Source organism: Cololabis saira, chromosome 5, assembly GCF_033807715.1.
Source record: "Cololabis saira isolate AMF1-May2022 chromosome 5, fColSai1.1, whole genome shotgun sequence".
NCBI classification, from domain to species: Eukaryota; Metazoa; Chordata; class Actinopteri; order Beloniformes; family Belonidae; genus Cololabis; species Cololabis saira.
The window spans coordinates 23,536,934-23,560,164 of record NC_084591.1 but is presented as its reverse complement, the minus strand read 5'-3'; the positions used below and the strand labels follow the sequence as shown (position 1 = coordinate 23,560,164).

The window sequence follows — 23,231 nt, the reverse complement described above, 5'->3', positions numbered from 1 at the left end:
TCACTCCAGTTCTGAGATCTTAAAACCAGCTCCCTGTACCTCAGAGAATAGACTTTACAATACTTGTTAGTTTATAAATCACTGAATGGCTTAGGACCAAAATACATCATAGACTTGCTGTTGCCATATCAACCATCCAGACCTCTCAGGTGTTCTGGTTCAGGTCTGCTCTGTTTCACCTGAATCAGAACCAGTCACGGAGAAGCAACATTGAGCTTTTCTGCTCCACAGATCTGGAACAAACTTCAAGAAAACTGCAGGAAGCTGCAACCCTCAGTTCCTTTAAATCAAGGAACTCAGATTCTGCGCATTTTCGTGATGTAACCAAAATGCAAACCACGCCCACAACTATAAAACCGTGTAACTGCATGCGAGTGTCCGACTATCGTGTCGCAATGCGTGACATTGGACGCTCTCTGTCCATCTCCCTCCAGCCAGCTGCCACTTTATTGAGGTTTTTGTAGTGAAATGAGGAGGTATCATAGAGATAACTTCTCATTTCAACTAACTGGATCAGCCGTTCCTCATCCGTGAATGTTTCCTACAGCGCTTTCAACCGGCTTTCAACGCAAGTGACAGGAAGAAAATAGAAGCAGGGCGTCCGACAAATGTTCAGCTCAAAACGGCGCACTGCATCGCGTCGCATAGAAAATAAAGCAAATGGATGGATGGAATTGATTTTGTCGCTGACGCTCGCTCGCATCGCATGCAGTTATGACACGGTAACTCCGCCGGCTGGAGCTTCCGCCATTTTTTCTTAGCGGTGTATCGTGTCATTCAGGCAGCCAATCAGCACAGTATCTCATTATCATAGCCTCCCCGCCCACTCAGAATCCCGCATAGAGAAGGAGGTAAGAGAATGGGAAGATAAAGACATGGCTCAGAGGCTGAATTTCTAATTTATTTAGCAAAAACAATCAAAAGCTTGTTTTTAAGAATTCCAAGGCCTGTTTAAAATAGGTATTAGATGCCATAATAGGTCCCCTTTAAGTGTACTGCTGCTGAACAAAGTGAGTTTCCCCATTGAGGGAGAAATAAAGGATTATCTTGTAGGAGTTGTCGGGGTCACCAATGTAGGAGTTTGGGAACAAAAGAGAAACGGTTTTTGTGGACGAAGAAAAAACTTGTGTTGTTTATTCTAGTCTCTCATTACTAACTGACCGTAACCAACGGTAATAGAACACTAAGAAAACACATCGCCATCATTAATAACAGCTAGATTCTTGTGAATTCTAACCTACTGAAACTAAACAGTGTCCTGCTCGTGAGTGGCCACTACAATCTTATCTTATCTTATCTTATCTTATCTTATCTTATCTTATCTTATCTTATCTTAAATTTACTTTATGCACAGCAGAATGCCTAGCAACATTGGCTCTCTCATATGTTTTTCAGTTAAAGCCACGGCCACAATTCAAATAGATGCAGCTGAAACAATTGTTTGTTCAGTATAATTATGAAATGAGTGTTTACAATCAAGGACTCTCAAATCCCCGCCTCTAAATAAAAAGGCTTTCTTTCCTCTTGTTCAGTTGTAACACAAATTAGTTTATTCTGAAAATCTTAGCAGGAAGTGCCTTTAGCATGTAGCTGAGCTGGCTAATTGATGCCTGTGTTTCTGTAGTCCAAACATATAATACCGTCACGGTTGGAAGACACCGTAAGAAGAAAATTACTCTCAAGGGGAAATTACTTGAAGGTATGCACCGCGTGTCATCGCGGAAAAACGATGCACTTTGATCACTTTCTGCAGGACGTTCGTGTGGTTTATCCTTATAAAGATGTGTAACAGCTACATGTAACCATTGTTTACTTCTGAAGAGAGTCAAAATCATCAGAAAATCAGTAAGCCCTTCCGGACTATTTCGCCGTGTAAATGCTCTGGAAAATGGGAAAATGCTATTCACTTCTGCTATTCAGAGAGTTGATGTATAAACACACACTGGCCTGTCACGTGATCAAGTCCATCTGCTGCTCTTCACCCCCAGAGATGATTTCATTCATGGTGTCAAAAGTATTCACATTCATTACTCAGGTAGAAGTATAGATACTAGAGTTTAAAAATACTCAGAAGTTGAAGTATCAACTTCAGTTTTTTAGTCAAGTAAAAGTATAAAAGTACTGTTTTCAAAACTACTTAAAGTATAAAAGTAAAAGTAATGTAAGGGGGGAAAAACCATTAAGGACAAAAGCCATTGAAAATGGATGCATCTTAGTATAATGCAAATATATTAAAGAACCATATATGTGTACTATTGAGCATTAACATGTGTTTCAGAGAGCAGGAGATATGATGACTAGTTGCCTATAAGTATTGTAATGGTGCAAAAAGTCAAACTTCAGAGGCATGTTATCATTTATCCTAACCTTTATTGGAATGTACATCCAAGTTTAGTTGCAGGAATCTGAGGGAACGGATGTAAGAACAAAACTGGACAAGAACATCTGAAACAACCACAACCAAATTCACTCTATCCGGATGGAGCAATTTAAAGGAGCTTGAGGCCGGATTGTGGCAAGATTTATGAAAAAAATCTGTATACATTTTAAGTTTTCTAGTAATAATTTCAGATGAAGCGTTCCAAACCAAAACGAATGAGCCCTCTAGCGTATCTCTCCGTTGCCTTGAACAGGTTGTGTGCTGCAAAATGTGCTGCAATTCGGTCCCGAATTTCCCGCGCTTGGCTGTGGATGTGACGTCACATGACGCTGCATGTGCGTTCTCCCCGTTCTCCCGTGCCGGCTTCACTCTTGGCTGCAGTACCCCCAACGGCCGTCGTGGTGAAGGGTGGAGCTAGAGAGTCTCATTTCTTAAAAGGAGCCTCAAGCTCCTTTAACTGGATAGTTTTTTTTTAAAGGCTGTAATGTAATCGCGTGTAATCGCGTGAAAATGTAAGGAGTAAAAGTAAAAAGTCGTCTGAAAAATAATTACTCCAGTAAAGTATAGATAACCAAAATTTCTACTTAAGTAAGGTAACAAAGTATTTGTACTTCGTTACTTGACACCTCTGGGTGGCATATATTCAACAAAGTTCTGGAAACTTTCCCCAGAACTTAATCCATATTGTTGGTCATAGTTTCACATGGTCCGGGGACTGTGGAGGTCATTGGAGGACAGGGACCTGAACTCTGTTCAAGAAACATTGGATACAAAGTCAAATTTATATCATCATTGTAATATTCTAACTAAATATGCTTTCTAAAACTGGGGAAATATGATCAAGTTTGCAGACATTTTACTTGTATATAAAAAACTCATAGTAAAAGTGCCTTTGGGCAGTCGGCCTTTTCCCATCGAGCAGCTCATACCTGGAACACTATACCCATAGAACTAAGGAACATCACATCTCTTTATTCCTTCTCTAAAAACACAAAACAGTGGTTACTTGATAATCAAACATGCTGTCATAATCTGGTATAGGGGTCAGGTTATTGTTTTTACTACATGTTTGTGTTTACAGTATGTGCTTTTGTGTGAGCTAATTTGTTTGTGTGCTCTTTTTCTTCATTTATGTTGTTTGTCATTATTCAGAATTATGTCATGGTTTTACTAATTGTTTGTACTTTGTGCTCTAGTGTTTTAGTGTGTTCTCTTTCAATGTTTTTTATATATGCCATTAACCTGCCAGGGACTGCAGATGTAAATGAGCCAGTATGGCTAAATCTGGCACATTTACATGATGGACTCAAGTGCTCATGTTAATTAATGTGCGTTGTCCCTTTTTAAATAAATAAATGAAATGAAATAAAACCACTTTGAGAGGATTTATGGTTTGTGAAACTGTGGGTTATCAGAAGATGTTACACTGTGGTCTTAAAGGGATGGACATACTCAGGTCGGCTCTGGTGTTTAAAGGATGTTCGGCTAGAACTGGAGTTGAAATAAAATGTGATTAAATAAAAGTGTGCCAAGAAAATATGCTCCACCCATCACACAAGGCAAGAGATATTAATACTGTTATGCTGTTGTTGGCAACTTCTGACCCTCAGACGTTGCAAGAGAAATGAAGATTCGTCAGACGAGGAATCATTTCCCCAGTCTTCTGTTGTGTAATTTTGATGTGTCAGTTTTATGCTCTTAGGTGGCAGGAATGAACAAGTTGAAGATCAAGATGATGCACCAGCTTGTCCTTTTTCTTGTCAATCCAATGAAGAAATGAAACATGAACTGTTCCATAGTTGATCAATAATTTTCACTTTAAAACACAGAGCAGATGGTGATGTCTTCGGCTCTCTTTTCTCGGTGGACTCCACAAGTTATTCACTAAATAATAACCCAGCATGTGTGTCTGTTAGATGAAGCCTTCCTGAGGGACGTAATGGACAAACCGGGCCGAGTCCATCTGCCCCAGAAGATCAGTGAATCATCCAAAGTAAGTGATGTTTTGCTTTATTTAAGCTTTATTTCAGCAATATTTAATTTATGTGGAGAGAAAATGGTGAAAACTCTTGCATTTTGAGAAGCCACAAACAGCAAAAATAAGAATTTCCCCTCAATTGCTTACTTTTAAAAAGAAGTTAAAATTGTATTTGTCACTGTAAGGTTTTTTTTTAGTATTTTGTTTTTGTTTTTTTGTTTACCATGCTTTTTTAACAACTCCCATCATGTAACTTGTTTTTAAATTGTAAGGTTTTTTAGTACTGAATACTGATATTAATTAATGTTGTATTTGTAAATCTATTTTGTATGTCTTTTATGTGGACCCCATGAAGACTAGCTGGTCGCTACGGCGCCAGCTAATGGGGATTCCTAATAAAATCAAATCAAATCAAATTGTCAAAAGAGCTGTAGCTCAATGGACAAATTGTTGCAGCTGTACTCACCTTTTTGTTTTTTTTTGTTTTTTTAAACGAAAAAGTAGAGGCTAGGTTAGGCTTTCCCCCAATACTACTTTTTGGGTCCATTCGGGTCCATTCAGAATTCAGCTCATATAAGGGTAAAATTATAGGACAAAAATGCTATTTAGAGTTAGTCTTAATCATTGTGAACATCCAGAGATAGCCAGATATGTTAATACAAGTACAACCTCCATTTGTATTTTGTTAAAAACAGTTTAGTGGAGATGATTTAATCTAAAACTGGAAAGAGAAATCCTTAGTAAACAATAGATTTTGAGAGAATGAAAGGTCAGTTCTGCTATTTTTCAACCTTGTCCTCCATTCTTCTGTGTCCAGATTTAGGGAGTTTGAGGAGTAGTGCAGCATCAGGGATTGATTTGAACGATGTTGCTCTGTTCCTCTATAGTACAACCTTGGCAGAGTTTTCCTTGAAAACTCTGCCAAGGTTGTACTATAGAGACTCAAAAATGACCCATATTCAGTACTAACGTGACAGCAGTCACATCAATAGTAAATATATCAGGATGGGATGAAATATATATTCATTAAAAACTTCTTATTGTCTAAACTGTGATGTCTTGTTGGCAGATTTTCTGCTCGGCTGACCAGCCCCTGGAGGTGCTGCAGGGCCTCAACGAACAGCGGCAACACAACCGATTCTGTGATGTGATTCTGATCGCTGACGGCCAGCGGGTTCCTGCTCACAGAGCCCTACTGGCCGTCTCCAGCCCATATTTCCACGCCATGTTCACTTTGGGCATGAGGGAGAAGCACCAGCAAGAGGTACACACGATGGCACGGCAAAGTAAAGTTGGGAATATTTCAGGGAATTAAATAAACAGTGAAGAAATTGATTTAAAGGCGCCAATCAAAATTTTAACTTTAAGTGTTTGGCAAGTTTTTTTTTTCCTTTTGCTATGTGTAGCACTGAGGACACGTTTTTCAGGGTATAATATGCACTTTGGGAAAATAAGCTTTAATTTGATACTTTTAAAGGTTGATGAGTCTTCATAGTCACTAGCTGCACAAACGCCAGCTCTGTCGTACACGAGTTTAATTAAAGCATAATTACAGTTGTAATAGGTTTGATCATCAAAACGGAGCAAAGTGTGAAAATAAAATAGTTAGGATGCCGTCTCCAGAGGAGGCCGGGGTTCACAGCTCTTTATGATGTCACGTCCATGATGAACGTCTCCTGCTGTCTCCAGGTGGAACTGGTCGGGATGTCTATCATTGGTCTGAAAGCTGTGATGGACTTCCTGTACAGCGGAGAGCTGTCACTCGATGGAGGGAACTTCGACTTTGTGCTGGAAGCAGCGCACCTCTTACAGGTCAGGAACAGGTCTCAGCTCAAAGACGGATGAGGAGAGAAGCAGAATTAACTTTATCTGTAAAGAAATGGTCACTGAGGACAATTTTCTAAAAATAACTTAAAGACATCATCATTTAAAGAAAACTTGAAACTAAATAACATTTCCGGTGAGCGTGATGAATAAATTCTTCGAATAATTTTGAAATTCATGTAGATCACATTAAAAACTCACCTAAGTTTTCACTTAAAAAGTTGCTTAAAAAAATAATTGTATTCATTACAAATCATTTTCTGTTTATGGGTAAATGGGTAATCCTCAGACAGACTTCTCAAATCTTTTTTCAGCAGTTATAAATGTTTTACAGCTGAAATGATTATATGAACTTTGATTAATTTTGATGTAAACATGAGGTAAACTTAGATCAATGTTGGAATAAAGGGAACTAATTTGGTTCAACTCTATGCAATACATCAGTTATTTGTTTTTATGCATTAAATAGTGCACAAAATATACTTTTTTAAACATTTTTACATTCTAATAAATACATTTACATTCTAATAAATAATGTACCCACTCTGGGTACAGTGAGCGAAATAACCAGACTTCCCTGTCTGGCATGTTCAAACTTGGCCAATAAAGCTGATTCTGATTAAAAATGTTCGAATTTTTCATTTCGCATGATGATTGTTTATCACAATAAATTTAAAATGTCATAAAACTGCTTATAAATGCATCATTTGTCAAGTCATTGCTGCATGTAAAATACACAGTAATGTGCATGGGTTGTTCAGGTGTGGCGAGTGGTTGATTTCTGCTGCCAGTACCTGGAGCGGGAGGTGAACGAGGACAACTATCTGTACCTCCAAGAACTGGCTCAGCTCTACAGTCTGGAGCGTCTCGACACCTTCATCGACCACTTCATCCTCGCTCGCTTTGCCACGCTCTCTTTCACCCCCTCCTTCCTTCGGAGTGTCCCTTTACAGAAGCTCACCTCCTACCTGTCCAGTGGTCAGGTAAAGCCCCCTCGCCGATTACACGTTGGGAGCTACGAGATGTTTGTACCATTGTTTTCTCAGAGCTCCTCTTGTCGTCACCAGGTGCAGCATGACAACGAGCAGGCTCTCCTGCAGGCCTCCCTGCAGTGGCTCAGCCAGAGCCCTGAGCGGGCCGCACACGCCAGAAAACTCCTCTCTCACATTCGATTCCCGCTGATGCCGGTGGGGGACCTCGTGGGCCGGGTGCTGCCGGCGGTGCGAGCCCTGCTGCCCAACAAAGCTGACTGCGAGGCTTTGGTGGAGGAAGCGCTGGGCTACCACGCCAGGCCGAGCGCTCAGCCGCTGCTTCAAACTGAAAGGACCACGCTGCGGGGAGGAGTGGAGCGGCTGCTGCTCATTGGAGGAGAGGTACTTGGTACCTTCCACTTTATGTCGTAGCAGTTGCATGTAGGAATGGGTGATATTTTACCGTTCACGATATACCGTCAAAAAAATTCCCCACGGTAAGAATTTGTCATCTCGCGGTAAAAACGATAGGAAGGAAGGAAGGAAGGAAGGAAGGAAGGAAGGAAGGAAGGAAGGAAGGAAGGAAGGAAGGAAGGAAGGAAGGAAGGAAGGAAGGAAGGAAGGAAGGAAGGAAGGAAGGAAGGAAGGAAGGAAGGAAGGAAGGAAGGAAGGAAGGAAGGAAGGAAGGAAGGAAGGAAGGAAGGAAGGAAGGAAGGAAGGAAGGAAGGAAGGAAGGAAGGAAGGAAGGAAGGAAGGAAGGAAGGAAGGAAGGAAGGAAGGAAGGAAGGAAGGAAGGAAGGAAGGAAGGAAGGAAGGAAGGAAGGAAGGAAGGAAGGAAGGAAGGAAGGAAGGAAGGAAGGAAGGAAGGAAGGAACCTGAAATAAACGAGCTTGGAAGAAAGAAAGAAAGAAAGAATATGAGCCTGAAAGAAGGAAAGAAAGAAAGAATATGAGCCTGAAAGAAGGAAAGAAAGAAAGAATATGAGCCTGAAAGAAAGAAAGAATATGAGCCTGAAAGAAGGAAAGAAAGAAAGAATATGAGCCTGAAAGAAGGAAAGAAAGAAAGAATATGAGCCTGAAAGAAAGAAAGAATATGAGCCTGAAAGAAGGAAAGAAAGAAAGAAAGAATATGAGCCTGAAAGAAGGAAAGAAAGAAAGAAAGAATATGAGCCTGAAAGAAGGAAAGAAAGAAAGAATATGAGCCTGAAAGAAAGAAAGAAAGAAAGAATATAAGCCTGAAAGAAAGAAAGAATATAAGCCTGAAAGAAAGAATATGAGCCTGAAAGAAAGAAAGAAAGAAAGAAAGAATATGAGCCTGAAAGAAAGAAAGAAAGAAAGAATATGAGCCTGAAAGAAAGAAAGAAAGAAAGAATATGAGCCTGAAAGAAAGAATATGAGCCTGAAAGAAAGAAAGAAAGAAAGAATATGAGCCTGAAAGAAAGAAAGAAAGAATATAAGCCTGAAAGAAAGAATATGAGCCTGAAAGAAAGAATATGAGCCTGAAAGAAAGAAAGAAAGAAAGAAAGAAAGAAAGAATATAAGCCTGAAAGAAAGAAAGAATATAAGCCTGAAAGAAAGAAAGAATATAAGCCTGAAAGAAAGAAAGAAAGATATGAGCCTGAAAGAAAGAAAGAATATAAGCCTGAAAGAAAGAATATGAGCCTGAAAGAAAGAAAGAAAGAAAGATCATATCATCATTTTTATCGTTATCCGGATAAATGCCAGAAATTATCGTGATACATTTTTTAGCCCATACCGCCCATCCCTAGTTGCATGATCAAAAAACAAGATGAAATAGTGTGACTTTTCTTTAACAGCAGACTGCAAAAACTCTTTTTTTCAGACTGATGTGAGAGAAGGTCATTGTGTCTTCTACTCCTTGTTTAAGGTGTTTGAGCGTGGAGAGGAGTTGAGTGCGAATGTTTGCCGGCTGGATAGTGAGACTGGCAGCTGGGAGGTGGAGACGGAGCTGCCGGCCCAGCGGAGCCACCACTGCCTGGCAGTGCTGGGCGGGTTCATCTTTACCGCCGGCGGCAGCTCATCAAAGGACAACGGAGGAGATGCCGCCTGCAACCTGCTGTACAGATATGACCCACGGCACAACCACTGGACAAGGGTACGGTCAGTTCCTGTCCACCCAGCTGTCATTAGTCACAGAGTTTAGCTTCCTGACTGTTGTTCCTGTCGTGTGTCGGCCTGGATGTTTTACAGGGGGCTCCGATGAACCAGCGGCGGGTGGACTTTTACCTAGGGGCCGTGGGAGAGTGTCTGATCGCTGTGGGAGGGAGAAATGACACCGGAGCACTGTCTTCTGTGGAGGTTTACAACCCTGCAGAGGACTGCTGGTCCTACGTGGCAGATCTACCCAGGTAGGTGGAAACAAAAACCCCTACCGTTAAGACTGCTGTGCGTATTTAGGTTTGATGGAAAGACATATTACGTTTTTCAATCAATGCCTCCTGTTGTAGCCAATTTAGAGTTGTTCTCTGTGTGTGTGTGCGTGTGCGTGTGCGTGTGCGTGTGCGTTGGCAGGGGAATTAGGATCTAGGAAGCCACACAGTTTTTCAACCGTGCAAGAGTGTGTGTGGGTCCGCATGGTTTATTCCATCACCAGTAGCTTGATGTGTTTTTTCTTTTTTGATAATATACAAGCTTGCTCTTAATCTTTCATTCAGCACCTGTTTTTTTGTAGGTGTTTTTTAAAGCTTTGCACATGTGAAATAAAGGTTGAACACAGATCCCTGCTGGACTACCTTTTTGGAACCAGTTGGAAATGACTTCAAATTCCCTCAAAATGGCATTTTGTTTTTTGGTTGTTAAATTGCCATTACGCCCCCTTTGACTGAAGCTATGCTTCACTGTAGGTCGAACAAATCAGAGTTTGTTCGTCATCACAACTTTATGTGATGCCAGCAGCCCTGTGCTTTTACCAGGTTAGTCATCACATTCAAGAGAGATTACAGCTACACATTTCTGTTCTTTTGCTTATTGAGCCTCTAATGCCACTTTTCCACTAGTCTCGCCTCGGCACGGCTCGACGCGGCTCCACCCGTGTGTTTTTGCACAGCCAGATGAGAAGTGGGCGGGTTGGGGTGAAGCTGCTGTGACGTACTCGATTGCGCAACACCTTTGTTTGTGTCGGCGCAGATGAGAAATCAGCTGGAGCCGCGAGCGGCTGAGAAAAAAACAGCACGTCTACATCCCTTTTTTAATTCTCTCGTCAGCCACTAGGTTTATGAACATCTGCATCTCAGAGTTGGATCACCAAACAGACGTTTTGCGCTGTATAATAAAATCGCTGCGAGCCGCGAGTCGCTCTCGCGCTGACTCCCACTTCCTGATTCAAACGTTTGACGGCCCGGCCCCCCGACCAATCACTGGCGTGGAGGGTGGTGACGTCAGAAATAGTCCCTGCTCAGCCCTGATAGAACCTCGCCAGAATGGTTACAGAAAAATGTATCGGCTTGGAGCGGCTCTACCCGTCTCAGCCCGAGTGCAAAAGCGCAAAGCGGGTAGAACCGAGGTGAAGCGAGACTAGTGCAAAAGGGCCATAAGGTCACTTAGCAGCTGCAGGGAAAGTTCCCCCCTTCTGTCGTCACTTATTCAGGTCAGCCTCGTAATATTTTAAGTCCCATCTTGTCCATGTTTGAAGAGGAATTCAGAAGAAATGGTGGCTCACGTTGTAGACGATCACCTTAGTTATCCTACATAAGAATTTTTTCTAATCTTCTTCTACAGGTTCACTTACGGGCACGCTGGGACGGTCCACCATGGTGTCGTCTACATCTCCGGTGGTCACGACTATCAGATTGGTCCATACCGGCGAGACGTCCTCAGCTATGATCCCTCGCGAGGCGGCGACGTGTGGCTGGAATGCCAGGAGATGTCTCTGGCCCGGGGCTGGCACTGCATGGCCTCCCTCAACAACCTGATCTACGCCATCGGAGGTAGCGACGATCACGCGGACACCACCGAACGCTTCGACATCCTGCAGGTGGAGTCCTATGACCCACGCGGGGGCCAGTGGACTCGGGTGGCGCCGCTGCTGCTGCCCAACAGCGAGGCGGGGCTGGCGGTCCGGGCGGGGAGGATTTACGTGCTCGGAGGTTACAGCTGGGAGAGCATGTCGTTCTCCAGAGTCACTCAGGTGTATGACCCGGATAAGGACTCGTGGTCCAGAGGGCCCGACCTGCCCAAGCGCATCGCAGGGGCGTCAGCGTGTGTGTGCACCGTTCAGCCCTCACCACCGTCGGCTTTGCCAGAGAAGAAGAAGAAAACGGGACGAGAGGCGAAAGGAAGATCGCGCCCCATAACTGCATAACTGCGGAAAGAGGTGCAGGAAAGATAAAAACAGAAACAACAGTTACAGGTGGGGCGCTGAAATCTCCATCATGCAATCATCGTTCTGTGCTCTGCACGTGGAGTTAACCTTTTTTTTTAACATTTGGTGAAACCAAAACTATACTTGACACATAAAACTCAAAAAGATGTAAAACAGCCAGAAGAAGACCCAAAACCAATGTCTGAGAGTGTCATAACAACCACAAGGTCATGTCTGATACTCCATGCTTGAAGTATTAACGGTTTGCTTTAAAAAAAAAAATGTTGATACTGCTTCCAGTATCCAGTACAGAACAGCTTATAATTGACTGATTTGTTGTTTTATAAGTAGTCGAAATGGCTAACTGCTAGACACAAAGTAATAATTAAACAAAACAAAAATATCTTTAAAAGTCTCAAGGTTCATCCAGTAACATCATTGTTATACTCAGAGAGCTCATATAACTGAATACTCAAGTGCTCAGTACTCTATAATATAATAAAATAATTTAAAAATTGTGTTTTTCAGTTGTGTTTGTGTAAGCTTTGTCTTTTAAAGGAGATATAAGACAGAAAAAAGTTTATTTATTTGGATTTTTAAAATCACAAAGCAACTGTAAGATTTTGACATGACACAAACTTGTCAGTTTGTGTGTGATGATCCAGGTTTGAATCATCCTCCTTCTGTGAGACTTTCAGATTCACTGGAGGTTGTGACATCACAAATCCAGATCACAGCAGAATGATCTAACCTCCCTTTAAAAAAAACATTTTCCTTATTTCACAACTTTCTGTTCTTAGTGTACATCTGAGGTGGGCAGCACAAAGCCTTACATGGCAGATTCACAAGGGGCAAACGTGGGTTACTGTCCAAACAGTACACTTTTCTAAAAACAGTACTACTACTAATCAAATCAAACCTTTTTTATATAGCACTTTTCATACTAAATAGAGCAAAGTGCTTTACATAATAAAATCACCAACATATAAAATTGTGGTTAAAACAGGTCATTTTCATGCACATCCTAACATTGATGATACCCACACAGCACACATGTACCCCCCCAACATACTCATAAACATCATAAGCACCACTACTACTGTCATTTAGCAGTCACTTTTATCCAAAGCGACTTACATCTGAGAGAACAAACACAAGCAAGAGATCATATAGGAGGGGACAGCTGGATCAGTGCTGGTCAGACTGCTGGTGCTGCCATGATAGCAATAGATTTTTGGTTTGTTTCTTTGATTTTTGTCTTTTTGCACACGCAAGAGCTCACTGTGCTCCTGCATGTGCAGTGTGTGAGTGCTTACCCGGTGTATAAGAGCCTTTGAGCTCTTACCGGGGTGATGATGGTGTACTTTGTTCTTCGGCTGCTTCATTACTGCTCTATTATTGTCATTATTGGACTTCATTAATTATAAATTGTAATTGTGTGATCTGTCCACTTTATTTATTTATGGTACTTTACAGCTGTGCCATCATTGATGCTGAATACAGAGGACTGTCCAAAATATCCCAAAACATAGCAAATGAGGCTCCCACCACTTCCAGTGCATCGACAACATTACCACCATTAATTAGTGCGGGCCGTGTCCAGCATTCCACACTCAATTATCGGTCTGTTTTGAGAGCACCATCTCAGTAGTTGACCTTTACTTTGCAATAACCGAGTTGCCAGTGTAAATTCACTTATCAAAATATCAAGTGTAAGTGTGCAAGAACTAAGAACTAAGTCCTGCAGGTGGAGTCTGCAGAGCTGTGAGCAGTAAAGACAGGTTGAAAGTTAAGCTGTTCTACCTCTGTGGTATGTGACATGTGACATGTCTTCAACATTCATTAAGAAAAATATAATCATTTGCAAATGTTCGTTGGTCCGATTCATGGCATTCACATTTGATTATTATTAGTCATGTATATTGATCCCAGTTGTGCGGTGACTTCTCTCCTGGCTGGCTCACACAAAGGGGAAGTACGGGTGGGACTTGTATCTGTTAAACAACAACAGCTGTTACTTTCAAAATAACAGTACAATGCAAAAGATACTTGCATCATTTGTGGGGACTTACTCATCAAGCATGCAGGACCTCCAGCCTCGGTCAAGGCTTTTAAGAGCTTGCATGTCTTCTTCTGTTAGACTGAAATCAAAGATCTGCACCCACCAGCATCAAAACACACATTAACCGCAGGGATTTAAAGATGAATTATATTACTTTTTTTCCTCAGGAGAGTATGTGATACGTGTTCACCTTTGTGTTCTCAAGGATGTGATGGGACTTGTCACTTTTAGGGATGACTGAAACTCCCTGCTCAACATGATACCTCAGCAACACCTGGGAGAAAACACGCGTTTACTAACAAGAGCACGTGCATGTACATAAACACAGAGCAACGCACAGACTAACTGACCTGTGCAGGGGTGCGTCTGTGCTTCTTGGCTATATGGGCCACAACAGGGTCCTCCAGAAGTAAATGAGGATCGGTGTCACCTGTGAGCCTGTGAGACAACCAGAGACCAAGAGTTTACATTCACTTGTCTTTATTTGCAAGAAAAGCACAAAGCAAAGCTCAAGGAGACACAAAACAACCTAAACAGGAAACAAAATGAAAAAAAGTATTTCTTGCAAAACATCTGGAAAATGGTTATCAAAGAGGCAAATGTACAAAAGGATGCAAAAGGCTGCAATGAATGCACAGATTAAAAACTATGGATAACAACATGACTCCTACTTCCCTGGACAAATGACAAAATATTCATTGATGGGTTACATCGTTACATTATAAGTGGTAGCTACTGTGTTATTTATATATTGTTTGTTTTTAGCCAATTTAGTTGTAACTGTGAACTAGTACAAGTTGGATAACAGTGGATCAGTGATGATGTGCGTTTGTTGCGGCATCTTACTGATCTGAGGGTCTTCCAGGTGAACCAAAGGGGCTGTAGGCTGTCAGCGCGATGTTCTTGGATTTACAAAACTCTATGATATCAGTCTGAACCAGGTAGGGATGCAGCTCAATCTGCAGGAAAGACCATTTTAAAAGGTTTCCAGGCTTAGTTGGATTTTAAATAGCATTGCTTTGTTTGAGCAAAAAAAAGAAAGAAAGGACAACGTTATTCATGGGTATTTAGCCTTGGAATTATTGGTGTACGAGAATATCTTTCCAAAGTTAAAATGTTTGAGTAGCTAGACACAAAAGAGGCTAAATTAACTTCATCCAAGTCTATAAGTATTGTTGTTCAGTTTAGTTCATATAATTTAGCTGCCTGTCAATACATGCAACAGACGCATTGAGGACAGAACAATTGTAATAAATTTAGTTTTACAATGTTTTTGTTTGGCATTATTTTGCTATTTTGCTGACAAAATTAAACATTTTTACAGATGTGAATACAATTCGATATGATATATTCTGCACTTAATGTGGGGAATATTACAGTGTGGTGCACAGAAAATCACATGCATCTTAATATATATATATATATATATATATATATATATATATATATATATATATATATATAATATAAGTGTTGATCGTAAAGTTTAAAAACAGTGTAAAAAGACAACGGCAAAGAGGCACAGCCTCGTCTAGTTCAGTAGAGCTGAGATGGTGAACAAAGTTCCTGGGAATAAATCATATAATACAAACAGCTCAAAAACTTTCTAAAGTGAATACTTGAACAGTTGATGTAAATGTTTTTAAATAAAGACTATAATCAAAGGACATGAGAAGTTGAGTTACTGAAGCTAGTTGAAGAGAAGCTGACTGGATTTCAGGTGGACATCTGGCACCTGATTAACAGCAGGGGGGACCCTGCACAGAGCAAGAAGTCTCTCCAGCTGCAGGATGCTGAAGTTGGACACACCGATGCTCTTCACCTTCCCAGAGGCTTGCAACATCTCCATCCCCTGCAACCACAGTAACAGTGTTGACAGTGAGGTACAATCCAACCACAAAGCCTTCTTTTAAATATTTGTAATCAGTTTTCTTCTCATCTCAGGTGGGGGTAGTGTAGTATGTTTAAGTCCCCAAAAGACAATGAAGAAACATGCTGTTTGTTTTTCCAAATATTTTACATATACAGAACATTTAATTCATTTTCGTGTCATTTGAAAGAAGCAAAATTATTTCAGTCACTTGAGTTTTAGTCATTTATCTGTGACATTGTGAACCGTTAGTTCCTTTTCCAGAGCTCAGGGAAGTTTTTAGGGTTCGGTAAATGCTGAGACCGCCGGTTTTCTTACCCTCCATACATCCAGGTAGTCAATGTCAGAGGTCAGAATCTGGCCATCCTTCTGTGGAAAAAGCTCATCATCTATTTTCTGCAGAAAAGAAAAAAATTATCAACATAAATTTTAAAACAATTTTTTTTTCAACCCTCAAACAACATGTCAGCCGATATGTCAAACTTTATGCAAAATCTTTTTTTACCGATATTTGCTACATCCTGTTTGCCTGAAATGTCCATTTTCAGCAAACGATGCCATGTTACAGGTTCTGTAAAACATGTCCTTTTTTAGGGTGCTTTTTATTTTATAATTTACAAACATCATTGGAGAGGTGGTACGCATTGATTTTTGACCATATCTCCAGTAAGAACGAATTAATATCTGAATATCTAGCAATGAGCAGATATTCCTATATACTAGGGATGCCCCGATACCGATACTGGTATCGGTATCGGGGCCGATACTGCTCTCATATACTCGTACTTGCAAAAATTCTCCGATACCACGCACCGATACTTCATTGTTGTTGTAGTTACTGGTTAGCGCCGCCAGGGGGAGATGTTGAGCCGCCCTGCGGCTCCCCGGGTGAGTGTGCAGCCTGGCGGCGGAGCAGCCACCGAGCTGCCACTGCCGCGCAGGTACAGTTGTACCTGCGATGAGACAGCATGGAGGAAAGCCCCGCTGGCCGAGTTTTGTTTAAAATTGAATTTCTGTTGCAAATAAAACCTGTCTTCCAATTCATTGCATTTTTCATTGCATTTTTGGCCTAGTTATTTTTGTGGTGGAAGTATCGGATCGGTACTCGGTATCGGCAAGTACACAAATTAAAATACTCGTACTCTTACTCGGTTTGAAAAAAATGGTATCGGGACATCCCTACTCTATACCTGTACATTCATACAGATGTATTAAGGACACAGAAAGACCAGAGCAGAAATAATACAAAAGTGTCATGTGTTAAATTCTCTGCTATAGTAAGAATCTGTACAATAATGGTGGGACTGGAATGTAGTGTCTTTGGTTTTATTTTAACCTTTAAGCCCACAGGGAAATGCACAAGATACAGATCAAGGTAATCCAGTTGGAGATCCTTTAGGGACTTTTGAAGACACACTGGGATGTCATCTGGTGCATGATGGGTGCCCCACAGCTATAAAACAAAGGTGAAGGACAGATAATTAGCACGTTACCTACAATATACAGTATATATCAGCACATCAACCCTAAATCGTGGAACTGGTCATTTGTGTTGCATTCAAATTTCCTTCCACCTTGCTAACAATGAACATGTCCTCACGCCGAATGATGCCCTGCTGCATCTTGGAGCGCAGGGCTTTCCCAATGTCCACCTCATTCTGGTAGCCGTAGGCTGTGTCTATGTGGCGATAACCAGCTGCAATAGCTGCCTCAACTCCACCCTGGATCGAGGTCATCGCCAGAGGAGAAGCCTGTAACAAGCAGAAGAGATGATGACGTAAAAAATAAAATGTATCTTCCTCTGAGATAAGATAGGATTACATTTTAGTATGACCCAATTCACTCATGTACTTCCACACATCAAATATATAATAATATAAAATGTATATAATACTTGAAATGCTCATTCTCAGCTTAAATTTGGGTGATGACATCATGTAGAAACAAATACGTGGAAGATATTTAATAGCAGGCTTATAAAATCCTTAGAGACAACCTTAGTGGGGGGCTCTCTATTAAGGGCTGTCCGGTCTATATGATCGGAGCAGGAGTTTGGTTCGCATTGCCGGCAGTAGATCAGACTTGTTCCCGGTGCATGTTGGACTCCGGCAGGGCTGCCCTTTGTCACCGGTCCTGTTCATAATTTTTATGGACAGCATTTATAGGCATAGCCAGGGGCCGGAGAGGATCCGGTTTGGGAACCTCAGGATTTCATCTCTGCTTTTTGCGGATGACGTTGTCCTGTTGGCTTCATCAGACCGGGACCTTCAGCATGTGCTGGGGCGGTTTGAGGCCAAGTGCGACGCGGCAGGGATGAGAATCAGCACCTCCAAAACCGAGGCCATGGTTCTCCACCGGGAAAGGGTGGCGTGCCTTCTCCGGGTGGGTGGAGAAGTCCTGCTTCAGGTGGAGGAGTTCAAGTATCTCGGGGTCTTGTTCACGAGTGAGGGAACGATGGAGCGTGAGATTGACAGACGGATCGGTGCAGCGTCCGCAGTTATGCAGTCGATGTACTGGACCGTCGTGGTGAAGAAGGAGCTGAGTCGAAAGGCGAAGCCCTCGATTTACCGGTCAATCTACACTCCCACCCTCACCTATGGTCATGAACTTTGGGTAATGACTGAAAGGACAAGATCGCGGATACAAGCGGCCGAGATGAGTTTCCTCCACAGGGTGGCTGGACGCTCCCTTAGAGATAGGGTGAGGAGTTCGGTCACCCGGGAGGAGCTCGGAGTCGAGCCGCTGCTCCTTCACATTGAGAGGAGTCAGCTGAGGTGGCTTGGGCATCTGTAATGGATGCCTCCTGGACGCCTCCCTAGGGAGGTGTTCCAGGCATGTCCCACCGGGAGGAGACCCGGGGGAAGACCCAGGACACGCTGGAGAGACTATGTCTCTCGTATGGCCTGGGAACGCCTCGGACTCCCCTCGGAGGAGCTGGAGGAAGTTTCTGGGGTGAAGGAAGTCTGGGCATCTCTGCTGAGACTGCTGCCCCCGCGACCCGGTTCCGGATAAGCGGTGGAAAGTGGATGGATGGATGGCAACCTAGTCTTACAAATCAACTGAGACGGTCACTTTGTACATTGTACTTTGGGATGTACTTTGGGATGTTTGTTCACATGTGCGACTCATGGCCAAGATGCTGCTCCTCTGCTGAACATAAGGAGCAGACAGAGGAAAGGCAGGTGCTCTCACACCAGTTACGAGCTGTTGTGGTATCACGGTTCCCAGGTTTAAAAGCAATGTCGGTGACGTTTCCTCCACACCTCTTTCTTCCAGCTCACGAAGACCTCACTGCATTTGCTGTGCATATTATTGCAGAGACGAGTGTGTCCTGAATTCAAACCAAAGTTGCACAACTTTGCGCCTTTTGACGTTTATGGTAAAGCATAAACCTTGAAGCTGAATGAATTATGTCACACACAAGGAGGTGTTGCAGAAAGGTGTTCATTGTATCTCAGTCAGCTTTGTAAGAACATTTTTGAGCAAAGCAAAGCTGGTTCCTGATTAACCAGATATAAAAAGCAACTCATTTATTGCTTTTTTAACAACAGGGTTCTTAACGCTCCAATGATGGTTCCTGGTGTTTATTTGAATCGCTAACCCACCAGTGAAACATTACCTATGCCTGTGTCTGCCTTTTCTGTGTTTGAGTCAAACCCCTTAAGAGAGATAAAGAGTTATATAGATCCATAAGGCTTTAAATTATTTTTTTATGTATGTATGTATGTATGTATGTATGTATGTATGTATGTATGTATGTATGTATGTATGTATGTATGTATGTATGTATGTATGTATGTATGTATGTATGTATGTATGTATGTATGTATGTATGTATGTATGTATGTATGTATGTATGTATGTATGTATGTATGTATGTATGTATGTATGTATGTATGTATGTATGTATGTATGTATGTATATATGTATGTTTTCTGGCATATTTGTACTGCTCTATTTGTGATGATGACACAGAGAAAGTTTTCTTCTGATGAGATCTGTGAAGTTGATTTTTATGAAGGACTAGCACTGTTTGACAAATCTTACATGTGTATAAAACACAAGAAATTGTCATCTTTAAACAATTTGCTATACACTGTATGGGGTGCAAAGCTTTTCTGTGTTGCAGCTTTCCTTTTTTCCACTCTTAAATCAAAATAAACAAGACTCTTCATGAGCATTGATCATTTCATCTTCTACTCTTTTCACAGGAAAAAAAGGCCTATCTTGACATGACACAGCATAAAGAGATCATTCATTTCCCCACACCAGTTATTTTATTTTCCCAACACACAAGTTGCTTTTTTGTACTGAGGATGTTTACTGAAGTTAATCTTCTCATCTAAATACCAAACCCATTTTTCCATATCCGCTATTTTGTTTTGATAAGGTGGCAGAGGACAGATGATGTGTTTCAGTATTTAGAGTATTTAGTACATGCAGAGTAAAAACACATCCCCAGAGGAAAATCTAACATGTGCACGTCTATCTTAATGGCATAAATTGGCTGATCGTTTCAATACGAGCAGCAACATTGGATGCTGAAGTCGGTCTATGGTGTGTTTTATTTATTTCTGAAGTTACGGGTCAGAACTGGGAATGACGTCACATCCAAGTTGTAATGGTGACCATGTTCCAGACTCGGTTACAGCTAGTCGCTTTTGTTCATCTTGCTGTTTATATGTGGTATTTAGTGCATAGAAAAGCATAGAAAGCATAGAAAGCAAAACAACATGTCCACAGATAAAAAGCTCATTGTGAGTATTTGTCTTGTCTGTCTTGATATTCTGCCTTCAAACTTTTTTAAAACAGTTTTTAACTGCATAGCTCCGGATGTACTGCAGATAATAAATACTTCTCTTCAAACAGGCCAGTTTCCCTAGGCCTTGAAAACTGCAGTAATAAAACCTCTTCTAAAAAAATCGAATCTGGATGCTACAACACTTAGTAACTATAGCCCAATATCAAATCTGCTATTTTTAGGGAAAATCATTGAAAAGGTCGTTTTCTAGCAAATCCATGCTTTTATGATGCAAAACAACCTCTTTAATGTATTTCAGTCTGGATTTCGGCCACACCACAGCACTGAGACTGTACTCATCAAAGTCCTAAATGATATTCATCTGAATAGTAATGCAGGCAAATCCTCTGTTCTGGTATTACTGGATATCAGTGCTGCATTTAACACAGTTGATCATAACATTCTTCTCAGCAGACTGGAAAAGTGGGTGGGACTTACCGGCACTGTGCTTCAATGGTTTAAATCTAACTTGCAAGATAGGGCCTTTTTTGTGTCAATTGGAAACCATGAGTCTAAGAGAACCAAGATCACATGTGGGGTTCCTCAAGGGTCCATTCTCGGACCGCTTCTATTCAACATCTATATGCTACCCCTAGCTCAGATTATGGAACATCACAACATTTCCTACCATACTTATGCCGATGACACAACTCTATATTTCAGTGTCACCACATGACTACAGTCCCTTACTCTCATTGAGTAACTGTATTCATCAAATCAATGAGTGGTTGTGCCAGCATTTTCTCCAGCTAAATGCAGAAAAGACAGAGGTGATCATTTTTGGCCCTAAAAATGAAAGGGAAAAGATCAGCGCTCACCTTGGCTCCATGTCATTGACAGCTACAAATCAAGCCAGAAATCTTGGTGTAATTTTTGACTCAGACCTGAACTTCAACAGCCATCTAAAGTTTATAACTAAATCTGCCTATTACCACCTGAAAAACATTGCTAGAATTAAGGGGATTCTGTCTAAACAAGACATGGAAAAACGTATTCATGCATTCATTTTCAGTAGGTTGGATTATTGCAATGGCATCTTTACAGGCCTTAACAAGAGATCTATCAGGCAGCTGCAGCTGATCCAGAACGATCCGCCAGAGTCCTTACAAACACCAGGAAACTGGACCATATTACACCGGTCATGAAATCACTACACTGGCTTCCAGTGAGTCAAAGAATAGAGTTTAAAATCTTACTGCTGGTCTACAAAGCACTGAATGGTCTTGGACCAAAATACATGGTTGATCTGTTAGTTCCTATGGAGCTCCCAGACCCCTGAGGTTCATCTGGATCTGGTTTGTTGTGTGTCCCAAGAACCAGAACCAAGCAAGGTGAGGCAGCGTTCAGTTATTCTTCTCCTCACCGGTGGAACAAACTTCCTGTAGACCTGAGGTCTGCTCCAACTGTCAGCTCCTTCAAATCAGGCCTACAAACATTACTGTTTACTCAAGCGTACCCCTAAATTAATTACTTACCTGCTGTACTCTACTGCCCTTACTTTTAACAGCTTGTGCTTTTTAATTATTTTACTTCTTTCCTTTTTCTTACCTATTTGTTATTTACTGTCTAATTATGTCTTGCCGCTTTTAATGTCAATGTAAAGCACTTTGAATTACCTTGTGTTGAATTGTGCTATATAAATACATTTGCCTTGCCCTGCCTTGCCTTTGTAACTTATTGTGAATAGAATAAGACAGAAGTGTTATAAACGGTAACATTTTATGAGGGTTTATTTTGTTTACAGGAGTAGGACATATATTGGAGTCTGTAGTTGGTTATGTTTTTTCCCAAAACAGGTGGCGTTCCCGCTGACACGTGCAATTCAGAACGTGGAAATTCTGACTTTCAGGAACAACTGAAATGCACTTTAAGAATCTGCCACTCAGAATTCAATCTTTCTAATCCTCCCGCTTTACCGAGTTCAGTACATATGTTTTCCAAAAGATGTAAAAACAGCAGGGATGTCCATCTCTGTTTTTAAGATGCTCTTGAAAACCTTCTTCCAAAATAAAGGAAAAAAATGTTAAGATAAAGCACCTTCATTTTCATTGCACTGTACACGATGCACAGAGGTGAGTGTTGCTCTACGATACGATGAAAGGCACCTTAGTAGAGAGCCAGAAGTCGCAGCATACACATGTGGCCATCTCTTGGAAGAGCACTTCCTTTTCTAAACAACTTTATCTCTCCAACCTTTTAACCCTCACCTGCACACCTGCATGCTCCCTTTACTGCATTTACTTTGCAATTTACAGTGTTTACTCTGACTGGATTGTTTTCTCTCAGTTGTAATTCACTTCAGATACAAGTGCCTGCTGAATATCATGTTAAAACCTTCTCACGGAAATCAGATAGCATAAGTCTTTGTCATATTCAAATATGAAAACACAATAACAACAGGAAAATAATGCAAAATCTTTAGAAAAAAAAAATGCATGAACATTTGAATGAGTTTACCTGCCATGTCCCCAGACCCAGAAGTGGCATACGTCTGCCATCATTCAGCTCCAAGTGCCGGGGCACCTGCGTGTCCTCCGCCGAGTACATTTAGTCAAAGCAGGGTAATAACAACAAGAGAAGAAGCGCAGCACAAACTGTCACAGTGCTCTTCTTCCTCTTTTTACTTTTCAGCGTTTCTGCCGTGTCAACGTCCTTCCTTTGTCTTTGCTGACTTTACTTTAATGCTTCACTGTCTTTCCTTCAACTCACTGTTTTTGCACCGTCACTCTTTTTCTTCTTCTCCCTCTTCCTTATCACTTTTAAAAGTCACACTGGACAATGTTCAAAGTGCACTGTGAAGTTTCTAAGAGTAAATATTAAGCGACTGCAGGCATGTTGCAAAGGTCACTTTTCTCACAGTCCAGACACACACAGACACACACACACACACACACACACACACACACACACACACACACACACACACACACACACACACACACACACACACACACACACACACACACACACACACACACACACACACACACACACACACACACACGCAGGCTGGCACGGCATGAGG

General features: G+C 41.5%; 2 protein-coding genes across 5 annotated transcripts; one reads left to right on the top strand and one right to left on the bottom strand.

Moving 5' to 3' along the window:
- The first annotated feature begins 1,572 nt into the window (after window positions 1-1,572).
- klhl36 (kelch-like family member 36) lies at window positions 1,573-13,063 on the top strand. Of its 3 annotated transcripts, none has more exons than XM_061721289.1 (9): window positions 1,573-1,699; window positions 4,297-4,373; window positions 5,428-5,622; window positions 6,048-6,170; window positions 6,944-7,165; window positions 7,229-7,555; window positions 9,041-9,268; window positions 9,364-9,521; window positions 10,891-13,062. In XM_061721289.1, the coding sequence occupies exons 2-9, from the start codon at window positions 4,320-4,322 to the stop codon at window positions 11,471-11,473; spliced, it is 1,890 nt and encodes a 629-aa protein (XP_061577273.1). In that variant the 5' UTR covers window positions 1,573-1,699; window positions 4,297-4,319; the 3' UTR covers window positions 11,474-13,062. The 3 variants fall into 3 exon arrangements, with proteins under 3 accessions (XP_061577273.1, XP_061577272.1, XP_061577274.1); XM_061721290.1 differs by having other exon boundaries at window positions 1,647-1,699; window positions 7,250-7,555; XM_061721288.1 differs by having other exon boundaries at window positions 6,944-7,555; window positions 10,891-13,063.
- zgc:56622 (uncharacterized protein LOC326033 homolog) lies at window positions 12,041-22,965 on the bottom strand. Of its 2 annotated transcripts, none has more exons than XM_061721291.1 (10): window positions 22,664-22,965; window positions 16,980-17,156; window positions 16,742-16,858; window positions 15,724-15,801; window positions 15,271-15,387; window positions 14,382-14,494; window positions 13,886-13,973; window positions 13,726-13,809; window positions 13,546-13,628; window positions 12,041-13,467 (listed from the first exon to the last, which is right to left on the bottom strand). In XM_061721291.1, exons 1-10 carry the CDS (start codon window positions 22,751-22,753, stop codon window positions 13,434-13,436), a joined length of 981 nt encoding a protein of 326 aa, XP_061577275.1. In that variant the 5' UTR covers window positions 22,754-22,965; the 3' UTR covers window positions 12,041-13,433. The 2 variants fall into 2 exon arrangements, with proteins under 2 accessions (XP_061577275.1, XP_061577276.1); XM_061721292.1 differs by having other exon boundaries at window positions 17,006-17,156.
- Window positions 22,966-23,231: the final 266 nt, after the last annotated feature.

What these genes read in the sequence shown, in the direction of transcription:
- zgc:56622 (XM_061721291.1), bottom strand. Translation starts at nt 22,753, where the DNA reads ATGTACTCGGCGGAGGACACGCAGGTGCCCCGGCACTTGGAGCTGAAT. An exon ending in ACATGTTCATTGTTAGCAAG is followed by an intron (nt 16,859 to 16,979) that starts GTGGAAGGAAAT and finishes TTTGTTTTATAG; the next exon opens with CTGTGGGGCACCCATCATGC. An exon ending in ATTTCCCTGTGGGCTTAAAG is followed by an intron (nt 15,802 to 16,741) that starts GTTAAAATAAAA and finishes TCTTTTCTGCAG; the next exon opens with AAAATAGATGATGAGCTTTT.
- klhl36 (XM_061721288.1), top strand. Translation starts at nt 4,320, where the DNA reads ATGGACAAACCGGGCCGAGTCCATCTGCCCCAGAAGATCAGTGAATCA. An exon ending in AAGCAGCGCACCTCTTACAG is followed by an intron (nt 6,171 to 6,943) that starts GTCAGGAACAGG and finishes TGGGTTGTTCAG; the next exon opens with GTGTGGCGAGTGGTTGATTT. An exon ending in TACGTGGCAGATCTACCCAG is followed by an intron (nt 9,522 to 10,890) that starts GTAGGTGGAAAC and finishes CTTCTTCTACAG; the next exon opens with GTTCACTTACGGGCACGCTG.